General features: G+C 46.9%; 3 protein-coding genes across 5 annotated transcripts in view; 2 read left to right on the top strand and 1 right to left on the bottom strand.

The window, feature by feature from the left end:
- LOC135366705 (ATP-binding cassette sub-family C member 4-like) overlaps window positions 1-9,205 on the bottom strand; it is a 30,832-nt gene extending 21,627 nt beyond the window's left edge. The window contains exon 1 of the mRNA XM_064599532.1: window positions 9,063-9,205. Within this exon, the coding sequence (XP_064455602.1) occupies window positions 9,063-9,136 (74 nt within the window). The 5' untranslated portion in view covers window positions 9,137-9,205. The remainder of the gene's footprint in view (window positions 1-9,062) is intronic.
- Window positions 9,206-11,730: 2,525 nt separating this feature from the next.
- LOC135366074 (monocarboxylate transporter 14-like) lies at window positions 11,731-20,500 on the top strand. Of its 3 annotated transcripts, none has more exons than XM_064598727.1 (8): window positions 11,731-11,940; window positions 13,252-13,508; window positions 13,718-13,861; window positions 14,713-15,016; window positions 16,852-17,124; window positions 18,831-19,216; window positions 19,977-20,102; window positions 20,184-20,500. In XM_064598727.1, exons 2-8 carry the CDS (start codon window positions 13,259-13,261, stop codon window positions 20,339-20,341), a joined length of 1,641 nt encoding a protein of 546 aa, XP_064454797.1. In that variant the 5' UTR covers window positions 11,731-11,940; window positions 13,252-13,258; the 3' UTR covers window positions 20,342-20,500. The 3 variants fall into 3 exon arrangements, with proteins under 3 accessions (XP_064454797.1, XP_064454799.1, XP_064454798.1); XM_064598729.1 differs by having other exon boundaries at window positions 18,972-19,216; XM_064598728.1 differs by lacking the exon at window positions 11,731-11,940 and having other exon boundaries at window positions 13,131-13,508.
- A 4,129-nt stretch (window positions 20,501-24,629) lies between these two features.
- Window positions 24,630-25,540, top strand: LOC135366707 (COP9 signalosome complex subunit 9-like). The gene is made up of 3 exons (XM_064599534.1): window positions 24,630-24,948; window positions 25,124-25,196; window positions 25,428-25,540. Exons 1-3 carry the CDS (start codon window positions 24,871-24,873, stop codon window positions 25,463-25,465), a joined length of 189 nt encoding a protein of 62 aa, XP_064455604.1. The 5' UTR covers window positions 24,630-24,870; the 3' UTR covers window positions 25,466-25,540.
- The last annotated feature ends 216 nt before the right edge of the window (window positions 25,541-25,756 follow it).

Genomic DNA, 25,756 nt, shown 5'->3' on the forward strand with positions numbered 1-25,756 from the left:
TTCCACTAGAATATTCCTTAGGGATGACGCTCGTGCGAATGCACGGTCAGGCTATACTGAGCACTTAAGCAAATTATACGTATTTCAGTAGTTTGTCTAATATAGTGCTAGTTTTCAGCCCGACCATCTCCACGACCAGAGATGATCGTGGTTTTCAGTAGTGATATAGTGTTGCATTTTAATAGCTTTCCCGGTGTGGCTCCTGTGGGCCCCTTTAAGCTGTAGCATATAGCTTCAGCGTCCATTTATGTACAGATTGGGATCCATAGGTTCTCGCACAGGCCCTTGTCCCGTAGGCTTCATAGGAAGCGGAAACGGTACGTATTCCGAGCGCCGTGAAGAGCAGACCCATAAATTCCTCGTGAACCGGATAGCCCTTCTGTGGAACCGCGCGCTCTCGTAGAGATAATAGATTTTCCATCTCGGCGAAGTGTTCCTTGAATTCCCATTTTCGGAGCATCATTTTTTCTTGCGCTCTTCAAATTCGAGCGTGCTGAAAACCCTTTGCTTCCCGCCTCAATTTGTGCCTCACACTACACGTGACCAAGGTGCACACATTGCGTGCCGTTTCGTATGCCGTCCCCAACGACCATGCCGACATTATTTGATAATGCGTTAGCATTAGGAGTGTCAAAGTGGAAAAACCTGTGTGAGAGAGAAAGAAGAGAGAAAAGAGAAAGAGATGGTGAGGCCTCACCGAGGCAGAGGCGAGGAAGAGCGTGGGTGGACGACAAGCCAATCGGAGCGGGGAAGGAGAGAGAGCGCGCTGCGTAGCTCCGAATCGGAGCTCGGGAGAGGGAACGGAGATGGCGCTGCAAGCGCCGTCGCTGCTCAGAGTCTCCGTCAGTTGCACTCCGCTCTTTTCAAGAGGTAAGACATGTGTCAAGTGAGCTCCTGAAGAAGTTTGTGTAATGTAGTGAAGACGGTTTAAAGCGCTTGATGCTCACGCAATTTCTCTCGCATTTACCGCTAAATCGCCACGGAATTTTTCTTTGATCCCGTGCTTGCGCCGCGAAGCATATATGAGCTGCTTACAGTACGTGGACAGGTGGAGGGGCAGCAAGAAGGAGTGGGGACAAGGGTGTTAGTGTGCGTCCTGGGCAGACTTCATGGGGAACACTGCCGACATTCGTCTGAAAAATCTGCCGGGAAAGCCAAGGGAAACCTCCGACTGCGCAGCCGGTGGTAGGATTCGAACCCACCACCTCCCAGTCTTCTGCGCGACCACTCTGCCATGCTTCTGGTCAGCCGCATTAATATTGTCATGAACAAAGAAACATGAATCATCACACAATCACACCGCCACGTTTACACTGTAAAAACGACAAGAACCAGAAAAAAGGAACCACTGACAAACCACCTAGACTAAACACCCACAGATTATTGCGCCTTTCTACCTCCATGGCTATAGGTTCTCCTGGTTGGTGACAATACACACCTCCATAGGTAGCTGCCAATACATGCATACCCAGCTATACCGGAATGCAGTCGTACTTTCAATACGCTGTCCTGTTTCAAGGGTACCTTGTTTGCTTGTTTGTTTAAGAGGAGGCCCATGGTCCAATTTTTATCCCTGTCCTTACCACCATGAAATGTCATGGATCACGTTTAGATGAACGCACATAATAAGCACTGAATCTGCCTGTCAGGAACTGTATGCAGTCGCCACGTGAAAAATCTAATCCGGTTGTAATTACCACAGATAAATACTTTGCAGGCAAGAAAGGGGTCAAGTGGAAGAATTCACGAGAGTACTATTTATTTATTTATTATTTGAAACCCCAAAGGACCGCAAGGGTCATTACATAGGTTGGAAAACGAAGCGTTATCTGAACTAAGTATCATATCAGCAGGAGATTGATGCTCGGGAATAACTTTTGCCGATGTCATACATTTTGGGTCACATCATCCTATTAATCTTGGTATTGCGTTGAGATCATAATTAAGCTGTATGTTTACCCCCCAAGCAAAATATACTACGCACGAAGGCCCAAAAAACTTGGAAACCACGAAAAAACACGAAAAACTTGAAAGAGAATCGAAACATGAACTTGCGGGTGATTTTCACGTGAAGGGGGTGTTAGAATTCCTTTGGGGAGGCGGCACATGTATCTGCTTGCTCTTGGGGACCTTTTGGCAGGTATTTTGGCAGCTGTTATACGGTGTGCATGTGTGGGAGGGGGATTTATGGGGGTGTATATCCCTGCATAAAATTTTAGAAGTCCCGCAGAAATGCATATACCGCATGAGGAGTACACAAAAGTCCTCATTGCATAAATCACTGTCTACCTGGCCTGTCAACCTGAAGTGTCATTTTCTCTGTCAACCTTCTCGAGAACGTTACCGAACACTCCTCAAGATAAACCTCGCTCTTCGTCACGTTTCATGCTGTCCACTTCGAGACGCCAAACACAAACAGAGGCTGCTTACAAGAAAATTATCCTTCATAGGTGAAAAGCGCGCGAGAATACGACACAAAGGTTTTTTCGGTCATCACTTAAGTTATGGGACAGTGAGCAAAGCTACCGGAAGCACGTACCTCGGCCAGAACGTGAGGTCTGAACACGGACGTTCATCTCCGAAGGGGAACCTCATAGCTATCGCCGATGGCTTTACTTCCAGACACACATGGGAGCCAAGCACAAGAAACCGCTCATTGTTGAGGGTTGAGCGAAAACAATTTCCTTCCAGCCGATCAATGCGATACTATGCTCGTCTGTGACGTCACATAATGTAACGGGAAGAGCCGTTACACGTGGTGCCTCTCTAAAATGAAATGGGGGGAAATGAGCTTATATACTGCCCACGAAGAAAGCGAGAATGCGATGCGAGAGAAGAATGGAGAGATTTCTCTTCTTTTAAAAATACGTACCGACTTTAATGTGCCCCGCAACCACCGATGACGTACGTTTGCCGGAAGCCATTATGTTACGCGCCCCCGTGTTTTCTTTCTTTTCCTTTCGCAACACAGATTATCAGCAGCGCATTTGTTATATCTAGCGATAAAGCCGTCTTGGGCGAAATATCAGATCATGACTATCACGTGAAGTTTACCAAGCTGGTCACGTGGTTTTGAACAGATGAACTCCTGGATTGCTTTTTGGTGACTTTCGGTGCCATGTATCTATGGGAGAACCAATCCATTTTTTCTCTTAAAATGATGGACCGATTATTTCAATGGAACCGGTCTTATTTGGTAGCTTTTGACAATATAAATAAATGCTATTTACCAAAATGCGTGTGTTTCTTATTGTTTTTCTAAAGACGTTACGCAAAGTGCGAAAATCTAGTCACCCACCTTTTTTCGTACTTCGCTTCACTTAATTCACAAAATTAATTAATTAATTAAGTTCACTTAATTAATTAATTAATTAATTAATTAATTAATTAATTGATTACAAACCAAAATATTTGAGTATTCCCACACCACTGGTAACACTACATGCAGTCCGTCTTTTTGGTGTGCGATGAACAGTTACACACTGAGTAATACACAACAACAACAACAACAGATAAATTAATGATGATGAATACACCACACTGAGTAACCCGGACATTGTTTCTTGGATTGAGAAGCAAATTGATAATCGATATTGATAATGCATGATTTTACGTCACGAGACGAGGATGATCATGAGCGAAGATAAAATGTAGATAAAAAATATATAAGAAAAATAGGGAGATATTGTTTATTGTTTCGATTCATTCACTTAGGTAGCCTTCGTGCGTGCCAATTATATATTAGCTTGTATACGGACTACAAAGAAAACAAAATTCAACGCGGAACATTGCTGTCTCGGTACTATATAGTCACATGGTTCCGCCGCTCACTATGGGGAATGATTAAACTGGAAACGAGTTACACGTGGAGCGATAACCTCCTGCGAGATATAAGGATATACTTCTAACTTGAACTATATATAAAAAAAATAAAGCTGAACAACAACAAAATAATGAAACGCGAGAAAAACATCCATCCCGGGAGCAGACGAGAAACCGTCTGTGGAGAATGTTTACCTTGGTAAGCGTTCACAAAGCCTCAGCTACTGTTGCAAAACAAATGGCGTCACGATGATTTCCTCCCTTTCTTTTTTTTCCTTCTTCTTTTCAATAAGCATATTAAATATTTTGATGTTCAGTTGACTTTTCGTTATCATATCCAGGTGATCTGTAGCGCTGCCTTGGAATGGTGTATCGTGTGTCTATAGAGAACTCTCAAGTATTCTTTGTACATAGTGAAACTTTATTTCTCCCTAGTCCGAAGCAAATTAGAATTCGCATCTGTTGTCTGAAATTCAGTTTCATCAACGGTATCATCGAGCATATAGAACGCGTTCAAAGAAAGTTTGTTAGATTGGTGTACTATAGATTTTACTATCGTAGGTTTTATTATACGTATAGTATTATGCTATCCAGACTTTGCATTCACTCCCTTGAGCACAGGAGGCTATGCCGCGACGTAATGTTCTTAAGCAAGCTTATTCACTCTTCCTTGCTGCTTAGTTTTGCAAATTTGCATGCTCCGCCGAGGCAAATGCGCTGCGTTTGTCCTTATTATTCCACTGTCCTAGACAAATGCTGCCCAATATCAAGGATGCAGATGACTTTTAATGTATACGTCACGAGTAACAATCACGTAGACATTTTTAACGCAAATTCAGGCCTCACTTTGAAGCGCATGTTGCCTTCCTGTATAGCGCTTAGTTTCTAGAATAGAATAGAAATAGAAAGAAAAAAATGGAAACGTAGGTCGCACTGGTGCGGCCAGCTGTTCCAGGACGCTTGACGTGTGGAAGCATTTTTGAATGACACAGATTGCACAGGTTTTTCGATTTTTTCGATTTTTTCGTGTTTTTTCATGTTTTCCAAGTTTTTCGGCCTTCGTGCGTACTATGTTTGCTTGGGGAGCGGAGTGGAATGCGTTTAATTTGTTTGCATGAATTAGGTTGTTTGTTTGCATTTTTAAACTTGTATTTCTGTCTTCTTCTTTATGTATGGTGCAGCGCTGTCGAAGGCCTAACAGCTGTTTGTGGGCACTTAATGTGGAAATAAATAAATAAATAAATATTCCCCCACCCCATCACCACCGGTCACGGTGAATAAACCTCAAGATTACGGAGTTCGATCAGACCGCGAGCACGTCCCGTTGCGGCATCATGCAAATCATCACTGACTAATGATAGTTTAGAAAATTTTCTCCGCATTTTTATAGTTGGGTATACTCGAGTACACTTGACGTGAATTTGAAACGTTCTTGAAGCGAATATACGACGTAACGCCATCACCACCAGCAATGGGGTAGAATATCGCCCCTGGTGATGGAGCTCCCCATTCGTTCATCATCACAAAATAAAATTGTTGTTGTTGTTGTTGTTGTAGACAAACACGAACACATAAGCCTCCTCTAACGCCAATGAAATGAAAACAAACAATTCAGGAAAAAGGTGCTGACGCCAGCATTCGAATCTGCTGTCGTGGTGTACCGGTAGCATCCCGACCGGAAGTCAGGAGGGTCTAGGTCCGAATCCTGGCGTCAGCACCTTTTTCCTGAGTTGTTTGTTTGCCGCAAGCGGCGCCGCACTGCGTCTGTAGCAGACGAATTTTCAATGAAGAATGATATCTCACAGCTGATCGCTACGGTGATGCTACGTCACACGCACCCTACTACGCCACGATTGACTATTTTACAAAGATGCGGCGCAAAGCAGGATGGGAACTTTTGAGCGACACTGCTCCGTCGTCTGCTTCAGTTATGGTATAGTTATGGCCATAGTTATGGTTTACCCCGGCTGACGCTGCTGATGCGCACACCGGGAATGTTGTTGTTCTTCTTCTACCTCCGCATCTGGCCGTCTCGTAATGGCTGGCCTTTGAGTGTTTTTTTTTTTTTTTTCAATTTTATTTGCGAAATGACAGGTGACCGGGTGCAGCGAAAATTGTGCATGATGTCCCCCGATAGACCGCTTGGTGAATGAAGCAGAGTTCCGAGCAACAGCCGTTTCTTCGTCACGAGCAGAATTAGGTTCTGTTCGACTGACCCTTGTCGGCGTCCTAGGGTAGCCAGTCCGACTTTGTCGCGACGCACGTCCCAATTTTTAATTCGTTAGCCCGATTTTGAAGAGAAGCCGGCGTCGTACGGGGTAAGTGAGGTGTCCGTGCACAGCGCGGCACGTGACGAAGAAGAGCGAATCAGGCTGTGCTCCGCAAGCTGATTCGCTCTTCTCCGTCACGTGGAAGCGCAGAGCTCGTCAGCTGGAGCCATCGTCAGTTGCGCCTATAGTCTCTGGACCTGTGGACGTGCTCAGATGTGTCTCGTATACGTTCTCCGAGAGTTTTGCGAGCGGCTGAGTTCGCGTCTCATGTCGTGTGGCAGTTTAAACTGCAACGTTCTCCAATGGATCCCGGACCTTGTACTAGTCAAAATACTATTCAAAGTATACATATATAAAAATATAAGAAGCAGAAAAGAAGTATAAGAGAAGCAATTAGAAGCAAGACGAACGGCTAATGCTAACGCATTGTCATCGCATTAATCGCACTAATTTTTTTCTGTATCACACCTCCATCACCGTTGTGTTTCACATTGTTTTGTGTCACGTCAACTACGCTTTTTCTAGTTGAGTGAACCAAAGAATGGCAGTCTATCCGACGCAATACCCATCAGACTCGAAGTTTTAATTTACCCTCCCTTATTTACACGAGTAATACTTCGTACATATACAATGCAAAGGGAAAAAAATCAAACAAGATAAGCAATTTACGTTGCCGTATAGGTGCTCCGCTTTCTGCTGGTCTGTTAAAGGGACACTAAAGTCGAAAAAATGCTCCCCGCGGAATGAAATGTGCCGTTACCTTAACACCAACACTCTAAACACAGATCGATTATCACATATCCAAACTGACACAAAAAGGCGTACGCCCCCCTTTGTCTTCGAATCAGAAGCGATTACCCTATCATTCGTAGCATATGGTTGGCGCGCAGCGTGCTATGCGGTGAAGTTCTGTTTTCAGAGTAAACACAAAGTAAACGGGATTCATCCATTGCGTCGTTCGCGATTTACGATCGAAAGCAACCGCAATGTGCGCAATGAGACCTCCTATTGGTCTCCTCAAACGATCTCGCACGATGATTGGACAAATCGTTTGCGGAGACCAATGAGAGCGCGCTCCGCCTTATCGGCCTTCTTGAGAGAGAGAGAGATAGAGAGAGAGAGAAATACGGAAGGCGTAATTTTTTTTCTATCAGTCATAAATAACGAACGACGCAACCGATAAGCCCCGTTCCTTTTGTGTTGTTGTCAAGGTAACAGCATCTTTCGTTCAATGGCACTTATGAACTGCATAATGCCACAAAAATAGCGTACACCCCCAGTTTTCAGCGAATGAGGGGAAATAACGATGAGCGTGCTATGTGGTGAAGTTCATTTTAAGTGTGTACACCACTAGGTACCTACTACAGGTACTAGGTGGGTACTATACCGTGTACTCACGCCAGGAAACATCTAACACTATACTCTAAAAATAGTACTTTACCGCCAAACACGTTCAGTAACGATAGGGTTCTGTTGCTTGATTTGTCGACGCGAAAATTCGAGGTGTACGCCTTTTTGTGTGCCTGTTTGGAAAATGGTTAATTGATACAAAATGGCGTATACGCACTTCCTATTTTCAACAAATCAGTGTCAGGGGAAGTTCTGTATTCCCCGTGCGTATCATTGAGCATATCCCGAGTTCAGTCAGAATACGCCATGAATTTCTTCCCTTTCCAAAAATTGGGAACACCGGAATGTCCTGTATTGAGCTTCTGGATGCAGTAAAAGCAGTAAAAGCACAACGCAGTGATGCAACATGAGAGAGTGGAACATAAGAACGTGTTATAAACGTGCTAAAAAAAGTCGGAAATGGTTAGTTGATTTTTTCGAACATAATTTTTTTTTAATTCAGAAAAGAAAGGGATACAAGGTGTCTAGAAACTTCTTGACAAATGTCGAAATCAATGAAAAAAGCAAAATCAAGGAGATGTCTGAAGGAAGACCGCAGAATGGGAAAATTAATTTTGGTAGGGGACGACCTTCGTGTTCGTGTAACCCCCACATGTGCGAACAGAAACAGATGCTGCCCCTCGATGGCACGAAGGAACACGTGCGTGCCATTTGCAAGACCCCAAAAGTTTCACGCCGAGGCATCTTCGGAAATGAACGCGGTAGAAAAGAAGATCTTTACCGCAATAGATTTCTACCACGTTTAGTGTGCCTCGCATTCACAATATTTCTCCTTTCGTTTTCGCAGCTTAGCGAATTGTAATACGGAATATGTTTTTTGTTTTTAAATCAGCACTAAATTTTGTTCACCATCATAAAAAGAAAAAAAAAGGCTCAATGCATCCAGTGTAAAAGAAAGAAAATGAGTGATTTTAGTCATTTTGAGGAGTAGATGCATTGGCACAGCCATTATATAGTCCCATCCAGATTAAATGCGTGGAAGTTTATGCGAAGTTTAGGGACTATTTGCATTGCTGGGGAGTAAACTTCACGGTGGTGGGAGTAAAAAGGGGAGTAATTGCAAGATAAACTGTAATTATTCCTTCATTTACTTTTTTTTTCTTGGGTTGGACGCGAGAGGAGCCATAGTAGTACCGACTCATTACAAAAATATACTTTGAATTACTTTAAGCATCTCGCACAAAAATTACCGCTGTATTGATTTACAAGCTGTTTAACGAAACTTTACTTTCTCGTAAGCGGCATTTACAACCTCCACTTACCTCGCTCTGAAAAAAAAAAACAAAAAAAAAACATGTGCCACCCTAATGCTCAGTCACACTAACGCTTCGGACCTATTGCTCGTGTAAAAGACAAAAGGAAATAAAAAACCATTGTGTCGTGTCCAACCCAATAAAAGAGATCGATGACAAGCAGATCTCAATTAACATTTCTTCCGTACAGCGTCAAGCCCATCCTTCCGCACGAGGCGAACACCTCAAGCATCCTTTACTGACTCCCAACTGCGCTTTCTAAATATACATTTCACTCTCACCTTGGCTCCCGCATCACGAAACTCACCTGAAAAACAGCTTCTCCACACAACTGGCTGTCTCAACTGGGTTGGCTGGTTGCTTGATCCCATCTTCTTCCATGTCTCACATGGATATAATTCCTTCCTCGAGGTGCAGTCCCTACCCGAAGACTGATCTCGAGTCATCCGATGGAGCGCCCGCTTATCAGATTCTAGGTCTATTTGCTGAACGACGTCGAGACTTCCTTTAATTGCCCTTTCAAATTGACTCGTCGACGTGATGCAACTTTTTGGGGGACGACGTTATTTCTCGCCATTGTTTCTTTCTTTCTTTCTTTTTTTTTTTTTTTTCCGGCGCCGGGACACCCGGACTCTCCCGTCGTGGTCACGTGATGTCTCAGTCTGAGGTTCGAGAACTGTCTTTGCCAGAAGCGAAGGCACCATCAGGGACGCCGCCAAGTTTCAGTTGGCACGTTTGACGTGTACGCAAAACAAAAGGCGGCTTTTGTTCCGCACATCCTGCGTTGACAGCTCAAATATACTGCGACCGGAAGGAAACTTCTGGTATGTTATCGAATACTTCGGCGGATGTCACTGTAAGCCTCCGGTCTTGCGTGGGATTTCTTTCTGAGAGACGTAACATTGGGAAAGGGACCAGAAATCTGAAGAGAGAAAAGGCGGTGAAGCAAAACGCGGCGGCGGCGGCGACGAAACATGTCGTCTGCTACGTAAGCGGTGCACGTGGCGGCGGCAACCAGACATGTCGTCTGCTATGTTAGACACAGTTTGTGTGACGCAGACGAGAGGTTCTTGTGCATAATAAAATGCTGGTATGTTTGTTTGCTTTATTATTGTTCCGGTATTAAAGTACGAGGGGGGAGCCCTGATTACGAGGAAGCAGCTATGAATCTTATCTTTATAGTTCTTTAGGGTGGTTTTGATGGAGAGAGGGAGGTTGACTTGTGATGTGAGGCTTTGTGACATAGAACGGGTGTCAGCGCAGGTCTGGGAGCGCATTTTAGAACCATTGTGGATTTGATTTTTCCTTTTACATATCCGTTCTTGTTCTGACTGTTTTGACTGAAACGTAAACACTGGAAAGTTATTCCCTCTATGGTACTGAAGCTGATTGTTACATGTCCTGGTTATCTGTCTTATCCTCGCTATGTCGAAGTGACGGTGGATATAGGGGAATGTAAGGTTAATCAATAACGAATTTGATCTCATTAAGATCTCGTTAAATGTATAGGTACCATCGTTGCTTTCACTATAGTTATACACATGAAGTGTTAGTGTAAGGCGATCGCTTAATTCACAGAGCCAACCTACATGTAGGTCCATGTCCACCAGGTGCAAAAGGCCTGTTGAATGCTTCCTCACACTCCTTCGGCGCAGTTCCCTGTGAAGTCGGCCCAGGACGCACGATCACCCTACGATAGTCGTGACGTTGCCCGCCTGAGCGTGGCCGACTATATGGCAAGCCGTTTCATGCCGACCGCCGCCACCGCCACGTTCGCAGGTGGTCATATAAAGTCGGAATGTCAGTCCATCACCGCATCCTTCGCTACGTGGACAATAAGAGTCAGAATTCGTCTGCTACTGCGATTTTCCGTTCTGCGAATTCAAGAACTCGCAAGTGACTGCCGCTCACCTGGAACCTGCAGACCTTAATATTTAGACAAAAAGTGCAAGACGCGCGTTCCAGAAAATCTGTTTTCAGAAAGATTGAGATCGTTTTGCGCCTCACTTCCAAGTTTTCCAATTTAGTACGCGGGACGTTCAATCACAACTCGCAGACGACGGTGGTTCTTCTCCATGGCCCCGACCGCTGAAAGCACGTTCGTGATTGGTTACGGCCGTTGAAAACACGATCCTGAATGGCTGACTCTTAACTGTTACGTCACGTCGACGAGCGCGCAGGCTTTCTGTGTCTAGGTGATGTTGGTCTGAGGTCATACCGTACGAGGAATAACGAATTTGCGAACAGGCCAAGGCGACGGAAATGTGAGCCTTCCACAATACGCAGGTATGGTTGAAAAAAAAAAAAGCTATCTGTGACGTCATTGATAATGTATATTCCTAACAGCGTGTATACCACGCAAAGAGTCGTAACATCAACAACGGGTTTTGGGTAGGCGATGAACTCGTTGCGGCTGGTGTCAGAACGTTTTCCTGCAGAACAACACTTGCATGGTCTCGCTATGAAGACGTTCAAGGTGTCCACAGATTTTACCTGCCCGCATGACACAGTGGTTAGCGTGCTGGCCATGTCACGTCGAGAAGGGAAGGTACCCGGCTTCGAATCCCGGTGCCGGCTGTGCTGTGTGGGATTTTCTCCCTCGGTTTTCCTTGGACGCTGTCCGATATATGTCCGCACAGTTCCCTTAGAAGTCGACCCAGGACGCGCATTCCCTCAGGGTGTTAGTCGTGACGTTGCCCACCTCTGTGAGGCCGACGACGGCGAGCTCTTTCACAAGCACCACCACCATCCATACATTTTTGTGAAGAAGAAATACAGGAAGAAGGCCGTAGTGGGAAGAAGTTGTCCCTTTTGTCCTAGCCAATCTCCCTTAGTGGCTCACGGCCATTGTCTCATTGGTAGAAGAAGAAGAAGAAGAAGGAGTTGTCCATATCCTTTGTGGCTGAAGAAGAAGAAGTAGTTGTGTGGCGGACGGCTATGTGCCAGAAGAAGTAGAAGACGAAGAAGAAGAACTATCGGAACTACCGTGCCGAGAGCGCGAGGTGTTCGCCGTTCTGAATCTCTGAACCCCGGGAAGCTATACTCGACCTCAGCACGCGACACTCCACTGGTGTGTGCTTGTCGTCCATCGTGGATGAGCCTGGAAAGCGACCGAGTCGAACGCCTTTGAACCAATATACTCTCTTCAGAGTATTCGCATCATCATCTTGAAGGGAAATTCAGAGGTGAGGCGAGACGCCGTGTCACTACTTTGCATCTTACCAATTCGTTTTTATTGGTACTTATAGTATATAGCCCGCCATACTTAGTGACCCGGAGCTGCTTACTGCCATATTCTCGCCCCGCCCTCTAGAGTCCTCAGAGCCAAGTGCCCAGGCGAATCTCATCCTGAAGTGCCCTTCAAGGGGCTCTTATTGCAATACTGTATCTGTTGTACAATCTGACTGTCTGCTCTCAACCTAACGTTGTGTCCCACAAACTCGACAACAATGAAAGATGAAAGTCACTGAAAAGGTTAGCCAGCTGTAGGAGTCGAACCCACATCTTCTGGATTGCCGGTCATCTTTCATCGTTAATTTCTTAGGCAGATTGAGGCCTTGTATGTATTTGTCCCTTCTTGTTGTTCCAGCCTCAGAACATCAGTTCTGTCATGTTCGACAACAATGTCGTCGCAGTCGGTAGGCCGTGCTGGTAGCTCACTCTGTACACTGAAGGGCTGCTGGAAGGTGGTCCAGCGCGCTCTTGAGTGGCGGGAACAGCAAAGGAGGGCGGTGAGGCAGAGTGCGCTTGAGACTGGCACAGCCTCTGTCAGTCTTCCAACGTGGTGCAGAGAGCGGAGACCATTGAGGAAGGCAACACAGGAGCGTCCTCTTGCATAGTTTTCAATGGAGAGCCGGAATAGCCATCACCCGCCCGCCGGCTCGTAGGACTGTGGGACAGTCCTGTCACACACGTAACCCAAAAAACATGGCGGCCTCCATTGATGAAAAGGGACCCGGGCATGGATCTGGGTGAATCTGATGTTGCCCTGGGCTCAACATAGAAGAATACGCATATAAAATGTGACATACAATTTGTAATATAGCGACGCAAACCGAAACTGAAAAGAGTCACGTGGTGGACACGAAGTAATGGCGGTTTTGACTCTAGCTACCGCCAGAGGGGTCCCACGCACATGTGTTGTAAAGCCCCTCTATGTTTATACAGGAACCTTAATCTGTTGGACACCGCCGCTCCTGTGTTTCCTTCCACCAGGGCGAAAACCGACATGTCGTACACGTGACGTCAGTGACGTAGACAGAGAAGGTGCGCGGGCCGTTGCTAGGAGACAGGCGCCAGGGCTCGCAGTGACGTCTCCTACTCCTTGAGAATCCGAAACTACAGGTTTTGCGGGCTCTCTCGAAAATTCGTGGAAGAAAATAATAATGCTTCCACGTACAAATGCATTGTTTTAGTCCGCAGTGGTGAGCACACATGTCTGTTTGACAGGATCGGAAACATTCGGTGACATCCCCTGATCTGTTTTAACCCGTCAGTGCCACAATGGAGGCGGTGGACACGGAGACCGCGAGCTGCGTGCGTCGTACGCTGATTGTGGAACAACCTACCGTTCCCCCAGACGGTGGCTGGGGCTGGGTCGTCGTCTTTGCTGGTCTTATCTGCCATTTGGTCATTGACGGTATCGTCTACAGCTTCGGTATCTTCTTCAACGATTTTCTTCAATACTATGGCGAGGGGTACGCCACGACTTCGTGGATTGCGTCAATCCTTATAGGTTCCTACCTCATCTCCAGTAAGTGTGCGTGTGAATAGATCCACTGTTGGAACAGGACTTCACTACATAACACTCTCCTAGCTAGCAAACCGCCACCATTGCCAATCGTATCATTCTGTCTCCTGATTTGTTGAAAATCGGAGGAGAGGTGCCTGTCTTGGACACATTATCCATGGACACATCTTGGCTGTATATCCTCGTCTAAATTACCTTCATCCGCTGCACAGGCCCAATCGCGAGTGGTCTGACGATCAGGTACGGCTGCCGCCGCATCTCAATCGTGGGCGCCTTTCTCTCAGCCTTTGGCCTCTTCATCAGCATCTACTCGCCCAATATCGTCTGCATGTTCATCACTTTTGGCTTCATCACTGGTAAGTATACCGGGTATTTCAGTTAAATCCCCGGCGGGCTAAATAATTCGCGAACGGGTACACCAATCGACGAACTTTCTTTTTACAAGTATCTGTCCGATATACCTACAAGCTGTGCACCGTGTGATTGAGTGGGAGGCGCTCATTATTTAAATAAACATCCAAATGAGTTTCGTAAAAAAACACGCAACAGGGCAAAGCAACTTCTAAAGCAGGGCGCTGTTGGCATTAAAATGGGTACTACCGCTTTTGGGACCTTCAGTGGACACATATTGGAGAAAAATCTGTCACCGAAGCAGGTCATTTGTTGCAGCAATTAATTGGTTTCAATTTGCATATTTTTGTCGCGGCTGGTCGCAGTGAAATCAAAAGGACGCTCTTCCACTCCCTTATCCACCAATGAATTATGTCCTTATACCAATGAATTATACCAATGAATTATGTCCTTTTGCGCTTCACCGCAACCAGCCGCGACAAAATATGTAAACCGAAACCAATTACAGCAACAAATGACCTGCTTCAGTGGCAGACTTTTCTATAAAGGTGTCTACTGAAGGTCCCAAAAAAAGTGGTAGTACCCATTTTAATGTCGACGACGCCCTGCTTTAGAAGTTGCGTTTTTTTACAAAACTCGTTTGAATTTTCATTTAAATAATGAGCATCTCCTACTCATTCACACGGTACGCAGCTTGTACGTGGTATCGGACAGACACTTGTAAAAAAGAAAGTTATTCGTCTGGTGCACCCGTTCGCGCATTATTTAGCCTGAGGATTTAACTGAAACACCCGGTACAGTATCGACCAAGTCGTGCGTTGAACTTGGGCCTTATTACACACACACACTTCCACAGGAACCGGCTTTGGCTTCACCCTACTACCTGCCGTTGTATGTGTGACCTCTTATTTCGACAAGAGGCGATCCCTGGCTACGGGCATAACCGTTTGCGGTTCGGGCCTTGGCACGTTCATCATGGCACCCCTCTTGGGTACCTTACTGGAACTTTATGGTTGGCAGGGTGCCCTCATCATAGCGTCGGGGCTCTCGCTGCAGTGCGTGGTTGCAGGAGCTCTGCTGCGTCCCTTGCGACCCTCTCAATTCTGCGTCGTCAGCCAGTCGTCCGAATCATCCGTAGCTACCAACAATACGCGCCACAGGTAAACTTACAGAAACAATTATACTTAGGGCTCGTACCCACATGCGGTACACATGTGCGGAAACCGGCCGCGGGCTGCCGCCTGCGGTTTCCGCGGCTCTCAAGATATCGACGCTGACGACGCTGTCAACGTGCTGCAGACTGCTTGGGTGGCCGGAAGAAAAGAGCGTGACGCAATCTCCGTTGACCACCTGACTGGACGAAGACGCGCGGTATGCCGCTAAAAATCGTGCGTTGCGCGGTCGAGGGAAAGCGGAATGCGGAGGCAGCTTCTCTCGCAACGCGGCAGCAATTTTTTCCGCTCCACATAAGCGTTAAAGCGCGTTTTTGCCGCATGTGGGTACTCGGCTTAAACGCTGGGTCTGCAAACGTGGGGTGCGGTGCATTCTCACTTTGCTTTGAGGGATCGCTAGATCGTATCTTGTGCACGTCAAGAATCGTTTTCAATAATCTTGGCAGCGCTTATTGCACGCATAGCGAGCGCGTAGTCAGCGCACTGGCTCCCTTGAAGCGCACTAGGCCCCAGGGCTCCCTGAGGGCGGAGCCGGAATACGGCGGTTAGGGCAAGTGTCTATGAACCTCGTCCAGCACGTTCATTCATCCTCCAATGGCGAAACGGGCAGCCGCTTCGAAGGTGGTGTCTCGGGACATATTTGCGAGTGCAAAGTTGTTCCGTAGTATACTGTGTTCTGAGCTCTGCAGCAATGCGTCGTGGGGCAAGCCGAACAGGCGGCCAAGAGATCGTGTCAGGCAGTGATTTATCCAGACACCCCTACACCCCCCTAACACACCCGAAAATGTTCAGTGACACCCCCTAACTTTCTCACCTGTGTACCCCTGTAGGGGGTGCCCTTGCGATTTCAGCTTTAGACACATGTCGGTAATGATATGTTAAGCTGTAATGACATAACTATAATAATGCCCCCCCCCCCAATTTTTTCGAACACCCCTCCATGATTGGGATTCTGGATAAACCACTGGTGTCAGGTTTCCCTTCGCTGTCCTCTCCGTCTCTTAGGTGTTGTCATAGAGGGGATGACAACGTCTCTATACGCTCTGCAAGTAACAGAGCGTTCTGCGCATATCTCCTCTCCCGGTTACTCCACTCGGGAAGCCCCATTGGCTAAGGCTGCGCCCTCCCTCTTCCCTCTCACTGCCTCCTCTCATGCGCAGAGACGCACTTGCACAGCGTATAGAATCGTTGGAGTTGTCATAGAGGGGATGCGAAGGAGCGGACCATGTCTTTTCTTCCCAGGAGCCAAGGAATCGATTAAAACCCATCCAGGGGGACGACCACAAAGCTCCGTTTGCAAGCATGGCGTAGGGTGTAGACGCTTGGGAGGGCAGGGACGCGGGGAGGAACTCAGGTGTATCGGAAGCGCTGATGTGATGCAGTTGACGACGCGCTCACGCGTAGCACCGCGAAGGCGATCGACATAAAGTTGTTGGTCGGTGTCGTACAGCGTGCTGTCGATTAATTTTCTCGGGTGGTACCATAAACTATATCTCCGCCGACAAGCATCTGATGTATTTTAGCACGGAAAATCAGGCCCTTCATTCCAGAGTGTGATTTCCGGCTTCCTGTTTCTTTTCATTCCCTTGCGTGTGTTGGCAGCCCAAAATAATGTTGAGAGAGTGAAGGTTCTACGTAACCGTGCAACGTCTGTGCATGCAGCTAGGCGATATGGTTAGCAGAGTCGTCGCCATGGGGCCATTACACAGCAGTGTTCTTGTGGACAGCATCTTCTCAAATTTGTAATTAAAAAAAAACGTAATGATAAGACTAGTGGCAAATCACGTATCCTATGGAGCTCCGTCTGCTTTTTGTCGATGCAGGCCTTTGCCAGTATACGATGTCACCAACAAAGTGGACCCGGAGACGACCCGGCCCTGCATGACACTCAACCTGATTCCCGACGAAGAACAGCCCGACACACAAAGCTTCCACTCACACATACGGCTACGAAAGGACCTCTTCTTCGAGGCGTCGCTACCGGACGACTATCAGCCCACCGTCTCCTTTTTCTCCACTGAGAGCACCGCGCTAGAATCATCCCGCAAAGAGTCGCAGGTTGTACAGCTTGTGGATAACAGAAACCGTTTCCTTAGGTGAGTCAACCTGAGCTCACAATAGACCTCTACCTGTTTGTAAACCAATGACGTCATCGTGTTCGACAGTGCCACCAATTTGGTAGAGTTGAACTATACGCTCGAAGCTAGGGGGTGAACAAGGTCGCGCCAGAAAGCCACGGTCTTGAGGGGATTACGATGGCCCCTGAAAGGGACGCGACCTTCGGTCCTACTTTTCTTTCAATAGGAGGCAGCGAACAAGTGCCCATTCGTGGAACCCAGCCCTCCCCTTCCGATTTGTTTCGGTTTCAGTCTGTCTACCAACGTCACGGTGACGTTTCTGGGGTAGAGATCTATTGACCCTATAGGTAGTGCTTGTAGCATGCTGCCCAAGCCCCAACACCGAATATCCTCTGGATGTACGAATAACGTCCTAGCGGATTCGTACGTCCGATGGATATCCTGGACCTGCGAATCCGTTAGGACATTATTCGTGCATCCAGAGGATATTCGGTGTTGTTGGGGAGGCTAGACGCCCCCCCCCCCCCTCAGAAAAAATCCTAGATCCGCTATGGATGAAGGAAGGTCAGGTTTTTGCATAACTTCAGTATGTGACCTACCTGTATTACTGTGTAGTATGTCATACGCTTATGTACACAATAAGCTGCAATATACAGTGCTCTACTCACTTATTAACTCGATACATTGTCAAAGATACTAGTGCAACGTACGGGCACCATTGGAGCCACGCTAAATTTCAGACAGCGGCGATTCCCACCGGGTATATGGGTCGTCCACCATAACGTCGAGGTACTAGACGCATAGGACCGTTTATGCGCTATTTGTCTTTACTTTGCCGTACCACAAATTTGTATACAAATTCTGACTGGACATAATTGACCCCCATGGAAAATTTTAAAAAAATCCTTTATAGAAAACTGACTTTGAGACAGTGAGGGTTCTGTGTTGGGGGATCTCTGGCGGATCTCCGGCATTGTGCAAGACTTCCCTATAGCAGTACATGCGTTAAAAATGCGAACAGACGCTTCTGCCCCCAATGTTTCAAATCGTAGCACCGTTCAGATTAGGCCATCATTCGCTACGATCTTGAAATTTTAGTGCATCAGGCTGCTTAGGCAACTTTCGTCCGCTGCCCACTGCAATGCTGTGTGTGTGTGTTTAGTCATGTGCTTATGATGCGAAGACTTGCCTAGAGCGTCCTCGTAAAATATACTAGCGAAATATTAACCCGCTGGCTTGTTTCTAACGGGATGACTTCGACATTTCCGGTTGCGAAATCCCCGATCTTGAAATTCACGTTCTCGAAACAAGGAAAATCAAGGGAAACGCTCGATTGCTTCCCAAGATATGACGTGTTTAAAAACACATCACTATTTAACCACTCAAATTCGCGGGTTTTCGACGTCTGTCCAAGTCATTTTAGCGAACGAAAGCCACATTTTAACGGCCGCTAGGCTTAGCAGGGCGGACACGACGGAACGGCACATTGGTTAGAGTCCAAGTTCGGTGTTAGCATCTCTATGTCCAGGTTACTCAAGTTCGCCGCTGGCAGCAGTTTCCCGCGAGCGACTGCGCATTTTATAGTCAGATAACATTTATTTACGGTATAGTTTATTTTGCAACGGGGATTTCGATCACTTTATTTAGGGGTATACACCCGTTTCTAGCCGCATCACGCTCGAACTTTTGAAAACCGTATATACAATGAATCTCCTCTGTGGCAGGTTTATCTGCTCGTATGAAATGGCAGCGGCCTTCGAGGAGATGATGAACTTCCAACTCCTTAGGAATCCTCTGTTCGCAATCTTTGCCCTGTCTCGGGTCTGCTGCGGTTTGGGCTACACCGTGCCTTATCTGTTCATCAGGAACCACGCGATTGACGCACTGCGACTTGAAGAGATGCACGCCAGTACTTTGTTGTCCGGGTTGGGCATCAGCAACGTCATGGGTCGTGTGCTGGTTGGGCTGCTGTCCGACAAAGCGGGAGATCAGCGGGTGTGGCTCTACATTGCGTGCGTCATGACCTGTGGCTTGTCCACCGTGCTCTGCGTCCTGTGCACCAGCTACGACTGCCTGCTGGCTTACTGTATCGTCTACGGGGCGGCAGGCGGTAAGTCTCGCCGTTCTCGTAACCGAGTGAGCGCGAATAGGATTGACCGGGGGCGGATCCAGAAACAAAAAAGTAATGAATTTTACAACAATACTTCGCTACAATACACGCTGTGTATAAACTAAAAGGACAGTGCAAATTGAACTACAAGATAAATACATAGTAAACTACACTAATAACACATTTCTACACATCAAGGACTAACGTTGCGTGAAACAATGCTCTTGCACGGCACCTTTGAATTTTTGTTAGTCTCAAAGGTTGAAGTAATTGTGCTGGGAAGATGATTCTATACTGATGTGCGCGGGCTAGATGATGCGTAAAAGGCTCTAGTTTTACAGCTGCGGACTCCCCGACTTTATTTGGGATGCTATCGAGCGTATCAGCCCATACGCAATCATTGCAGTTGTATGGGAACAAATCTGAATGGCGAAAATATTATGTTACAAACGTTTTTCACTTGATGAAATATGAAAGTCACTGAAAAGGTTAGCCAGCTGTAGGGATCGAACCCACATCTTCTGGATTTCCGGTCCAGGTGGGTTGGGTGGTTGGGTGGTCCAAGATGTGGGTTCGATCCCTACAGCTGGCTAACCTTTTCAGTGACTTTCATATTTCATCGTTGATTTCTTAGGCATTTGAGGCTTTGTTTGTATCGTCCCTTCTATGTTGTTCCAGCCTCAGAACATCAGTTTCTCTCTTGTTTTTCACTTGTTAGCGTACAAACTCTCTCAACATCAGTCCCTTTCTTTACACATAGGTGGCTTCATTACCATCAGTACCGTTTTCATTGTGGACCTAGTGGGCATGGACCACCTCACCAACGCGTACGGTCTGAGCCTGCTGAGCCTCGGGGTTGCTGCCCTCGTCGGCCCACCAATTAATGGTAGGTACCTTCGAGTACCCAAGGCGCCTTTTTTTTTTTACTACCAACACTCACTATGTATACTTTCCTTCCCTCACCCAGGATGGATCCATGACATAACAAACTCATACGTGCCAGGCTTTATGTTTGCTGGAGTGATGCTGTACGGCGCGGGGGTGCTTCTGATCTCCGTACCATGGTTGCAGAACCGTACCGTAAAACAGCAGCGGAGGAGAGTCAGCTTCTCCGCTGATGCTTGATACCTGTCATTTTCGGTGGCCTCCATTATTTGGAAAACTATACAATGAGAAAAGAGGTCATGCAAGTGCTCGTGCCGTGTTTCTGCAAATTAGCACGGACAGTGTTTGCAGGAAGACCACGCTGTACTGATTTGAAAAATACATATATAGTTTGTTACTCCTTCGTGAATAACTGCGTTATAGATCTTGCAATGGGTTTTTTTGAGTATAAGAGCGCAACAACAAGGGAATGGTATCCCCAAAAAGGGGGAGAAAAAAAAACTGAAGGATAAAGAGAACGTTTCAAGCGTGTAGCTCCTCCTCACACGAAGTAAGACTGGATGGAAGGCAGCCAGGAAGGATGTACAGTCTACATACTGACACTTGTATATGTAGACAAGACAAGACGACAGGAGAAGTCCCCGGGGATTGTGGCTTTCATATGTGCGGAATTATTGAAACCGGAGAACGACAACGCAAATATTATATATGTGGGCCATTAAAAGTGGCCCATGCAATGTCAGCAATGGCAAAACATGGCTCTGGACCCAGTTCGATACTACGCAAAGTTTACAGCTCATAGGGATTGTAAAGTGAACGGTAAACTTCGGATATATATAGATAGCAGGGGCGCGTTCCTGGAAGCGCGTGAGCACCGTAGCATCGTAGTGCCGCTCATTGCAAAAGCACGGACTGCGCAACGCATCTACGGTGCTCACACACGCTTCTAGGAACGCGCTAGAAAATGTGGTTCGTCGTCAAAGATGCCCACGGTAACATAAACCACACAACCGTAGAAATCGCCTGGATGCGATGTTTTGCACACAGCAGCGATACCGAGCGACTTTCACACTTTTCGTCGGGTGTTTCACGAAAACTGAGCCAAAGTTTTAGAATGGTTCATCGCACACCAAACAGACCGATTGCATAGTGTTACCAGTGGTGTGAGGATACTTTATTTTTTCTATTGTAATTAGTCAGTGTTTTAATTATAAGGATATTATTTAGGATTTAAGGATTTAATTATAAGAGCCAAAATGTAAATGAGAAAGTTGTAGCGGGAGATACAACGACATGAAACCCGTTGATTGAAACTTTGTACCTCTAACGGATCTTCTTTCTTTCTTTCTTTCCCCCCCCCCCCCCCCCCCCGACTCCAAAGACCTGTCGCAGACGCGCGAAGGAGCGCCGGATCACAGCGCACACGAGCGTCCGGTTATTCAACGAAGACTTGTCACAGCTCTCGTTGATATTTTTTACATTTTTGCTTGGCATTGACTCCCTGGCGCGTCCGCGACAGGTCCCGCACCGATTTTTGGAACTCCTCTTATCAAACGTATCCGATTTTTGTAAACCTGGTGGCAGCGGCGTAGCCAGAAAAATATTTCGGGAGGGGTTCTATGGGGAGTTTACATGGGAGCGCAGGAATTCCTCCTCGTTTCCCTCTCCCAAACCACTACCAAATTAAGGTACCATTTCGGGGAGGGGGCGGGGGTGGGGGAGACACTGGCCAATGGCCATAGATTGGCAAGCGTACGGCGAATGTGTGGGCAGCAGGTTGCTTGGCCAGCAAAGCTATACTTTTTAGATACTATATCAACCTTTGGCCAGCCAATGGCAGGTAAAAGCTTGGCAGCCATGATTGGTACGCATACGTTGGCCAAACTCGTACCAGTCCACAAAATATAGCTCATGGATACAAACCACCTGGTCAGCGATTCACTTGAAAGCATTAGGTGTTTCCATCGTTCGCGTGCTGCTTGTCTGTGCCAAGCACATACGTAACACCTTCCAAGCCACAGGGTAACCTGACTGGTTTTACACCCAGCTCTGGTAATCACATTACAGACGACAGTCTGAATTAAAAACACAGTATTTGACTGGAAAATACGTCAGGAAAGTTGTTTGGTATACCTGAACCTTTGCTGATGCACGGGTGAATTGCAAAGACGCATATCCTCGTCACCGTTACAAACGTTTTACGCCCTATTCTACACTAAATGAACTTGCCCCAACAGTTTATATTTCAGTATATGTTCCATCCGGTTGGCTCATAGTGGCCATGCCGAAGCGCCTACTCCTCAACCCAGGTGCCTAGGTGAGACGGGTGGTGTGTACGGCACTCACGCTAGCCATGCTAAAGACGGGTGCCAGTGGCAGTGAAGTGCTTGTAGTCAGCCATTCATCTGACTAATAGCGCACAAATAACAAAAACGACAAAAGAAACCCGTATTTTGCATGCGAATCCAAACATGTGGAATACATTTGAGCAGTTGTTCGCCACCCAAATGAAACTCGATCTTTGGCCATTTTGGCCGAAGGAACCCATCCCAAACCGGAAATGTGCTAGGCAAACTTGTTCCATGTATGGCAACTTTGGCTGGCCAAATTTGGGCCAACATTTGTCATGTCGCCTCCCAAGTGAAAAAACGTGCTTGGCCCAAGGTCGGCTGAGAGGAGTTGGCCAACTAAGCCAACCTTGGCCCCAGGTAAGACAACATGGTTGGGCCGAGCTTGGGGATTGACAATGGCCTGAGACTGGCCACTCATTGGCCACCAACATAAGGCCAACCTTTCTGGCCAACCTGGCAAACGCTGACCCATATATGGCCCTATCACGGCCCAGTGAGAAATTTTGCATGACAACGCTACCTCCCAGCGGCGAAAGCAATATTGGCGAAAGACTGGGCCGACGTCTGCTTCCAGCCTAAAGTTGTCGGGCCAAGCTTGCAAAAAAAGCTTAAGCCAAGGTTGGGGATTGACAATGGCCTCACTCGGGCCGACTTAGCCGGCACAAGCTCGGGCAAATGTAAAGAGCCGACCCGACAGATGTAGGGCCGATGTCTGGCCAATAAAGAAGCAAGCTTGGGTACTGATTGGGTAAACGTGGGCCAAAGAATGGCCCATGGAACAACACCTGTGCATGGGCCAACCACGGCCCGTTCCAAAAAAAATGCATGACCCAACTCACTCAATTGTCCCGCGGCGTAGGGTAACGGCGTAGGTGGAGAATCGTAAAAGCTCGCAATATGCCTGAGATCACTAGAATCAAACAGGTCAGTATAAAGAAAAGAAATTGCATTTCTTTCCTGAGGAAGAACAGCAGATACTATACATAGGTTTGTCTCGCGAGCTTCCACAAATTCGAGAGTCCTGCTCGCGTGTGAGTCAAAATGAAGGGTGAGGTGTGTAAGTTTAATTTGATGCGTACACAAACAACACGGAAATGAGGAATTGCTTGTCGTATTGGCTCACTATGAAGATAATGTCTCTGTTTCTTACTGCTTTTGGTTTGAGACAATCACTTGGCCAATCGAAAGTTGAACTTACGCAGTGCTACACCATTCCGCGTTTCCCTTTCCCCGAGGCAGCATACTGCATGAGATTGAACCAAGCTTGGCAAGAGCTTGGCTGGCCAACCCAGCCGTGCTTGGCAAGTGCTTGGCAAACGAGCTCGGTACAGAGCTTACTTGCTACAGATCTCTCCTGGCCGACGGCTTGCCAAACCTCGCTCTGCCTATCACAATGCAACATATAGAGGACGTTAGAGGACACTTTCTCTTTTTTCATATGTCGAACATGGCTCTTCTGTGACAGTTTCAACGACTACAACAGAGTCTACGTGACTGTCTCTATCCTAGGTAATATGTGCACTCCCGAGAACTGATTGAGATCGTCATAAAGAGACATCATTGGCCACTTACCTTGGTACTACGTGAAGATGGGTTCGGTAACCGACTGACGGCAAGCTACGGTGGCGTCCCGTCGGCACGGGCTGTTGGCCCAACGTCATTGGTGGCCGACTTAGTTGGCTGCCAACTGGTTCCCGACTTTCTGCCGAGAGTCGGCCGTCGGCCAATTTCAATTGGGCTGGGACATTGCAGTCCACAATTTTGCTGCAGATTCCCCCGACTCGTCCTCTTCATTCCCGTGTTATCCGTTCCTGCTGTGTGTCAAAGTGCGGTAGTTGGCAATTAATACATATCATGTTGTAACCAGCACAACTTGAGGACGGGACATGGAGAGAGGACGTTTGGAGATTTCACTGATGTCCGCCGGGCGCGGGCGACGGTCGGCCCAAGCAGCCATAGAAATCTATGCTAGCAGCAGCAGACGATCACAGCAGACGACGTCAACATACTTCCTCAATCGTTTGCGGATGTCCCTGGGATGTAGAAATGATCAGTTACATTTGTGACGGAGTTCGGAATCTTAAAAACGCGACTCTTTACTCAAATGTAATCAAATGTTAGATGTACACTTATTTATTACCACCTTTTACGCTTTGCGTCAACGATGGCGTCAACCAACCAACCCAACGACATCGCCATCAATCTGGTTTTTTTTTTAGCAATTCGACTTGACGAATTCTACTTTAGCTGACTGACTTTAGTGTGAGCGTTGCTTTTACCGTGATTTACTGCTGTGGGTAAACTGCGTGAAGCTTCGTGACCTAAGTTCCCCATTTCGGGTGCCCAGGACACACTGGGGACTTCTAGTACATCTTGAAAACTACTTCACCTGTAACCCTGTCTGACTCACACAACAACATGAAGCCCGCCCCAGGCGTTGTGGTCGCAGATGAAATGTTCCCCGAAGGTGCGGGGCCCTACACAGATCTCGAAGAAGTAAGCTCACTCGCAGCGATCTAGGGCGTGATTATTTCGTTAATATGGGGTCACTTTGAAATGTGAAAACATGTAGTGAACACGCGAAGAAAACGCAAGTATCGAAGCGTAGTGGGCCGCGATTTCATCCACCGTTTGTCTGCCAGCTTGTATTTCGTGTTTCACATTATTGCAGGCCGGGGGATCTAGCGGATTACTCATGGACTTGGCAGCAAATGAAAAATCTGTCCACGCAGATTTTTTCAATGGTAAGCTTGAGAGAACATCATACCTTCTTGTTAGACTTGGCAGGTGCTTTTCGCCATGTAATGTTCAGTAAAGTAATGTATCATTGTACAGTCATCCGGCGCAGTTAAACAACAATTATATTTTGATGATGGTGATGATGATTGGGGTGACACAGCCGCTTTCACCATGCAGAAAGAACTGTATTTATGTCAGTGGAAACCTCACACATAGCTGTACTTTCTCTTTTCCAGATTTTGATGACATGTACGATGATGATGACCTACAGTGAAGACGACCCTGTTTCATGTAAATAATCAATGTTGTAAATGTATTGTGAAACATAAAAGTACTGTTTTATCAAATTGTTAAGCGACAAATTGTTTCCCAGCAGAAGCACAAGTGCACGCTGTGAGGGGAACATTCTGATGTCATTTCAGCAAAATTTGGTTTCAGCTAAAAATTCTAATGTCATTTCCGCAAAGAGCGAGCGATGTTTCAGTTGGTAGTGTGTCCACCTTCTGATCCCAAGGTTTGATCTCGGTCCAGGACTCCAACTTTGTGGCAGGGTAAGAGTTCCTTA

Source organism: Ornithodoros turicata, chromosome 8, assembly GCF_037126465.1.
Source record: "Ornithodoros turicata isolate Travis chromosome 8, ASM3712646v1, whole genome shotgun sequence".
NCBI lineage: Eukaryota > Metazoa > Arthropoda > Arachnida > Ixodida > Argasidae > Ornithodoros > Ornithodoros turicata.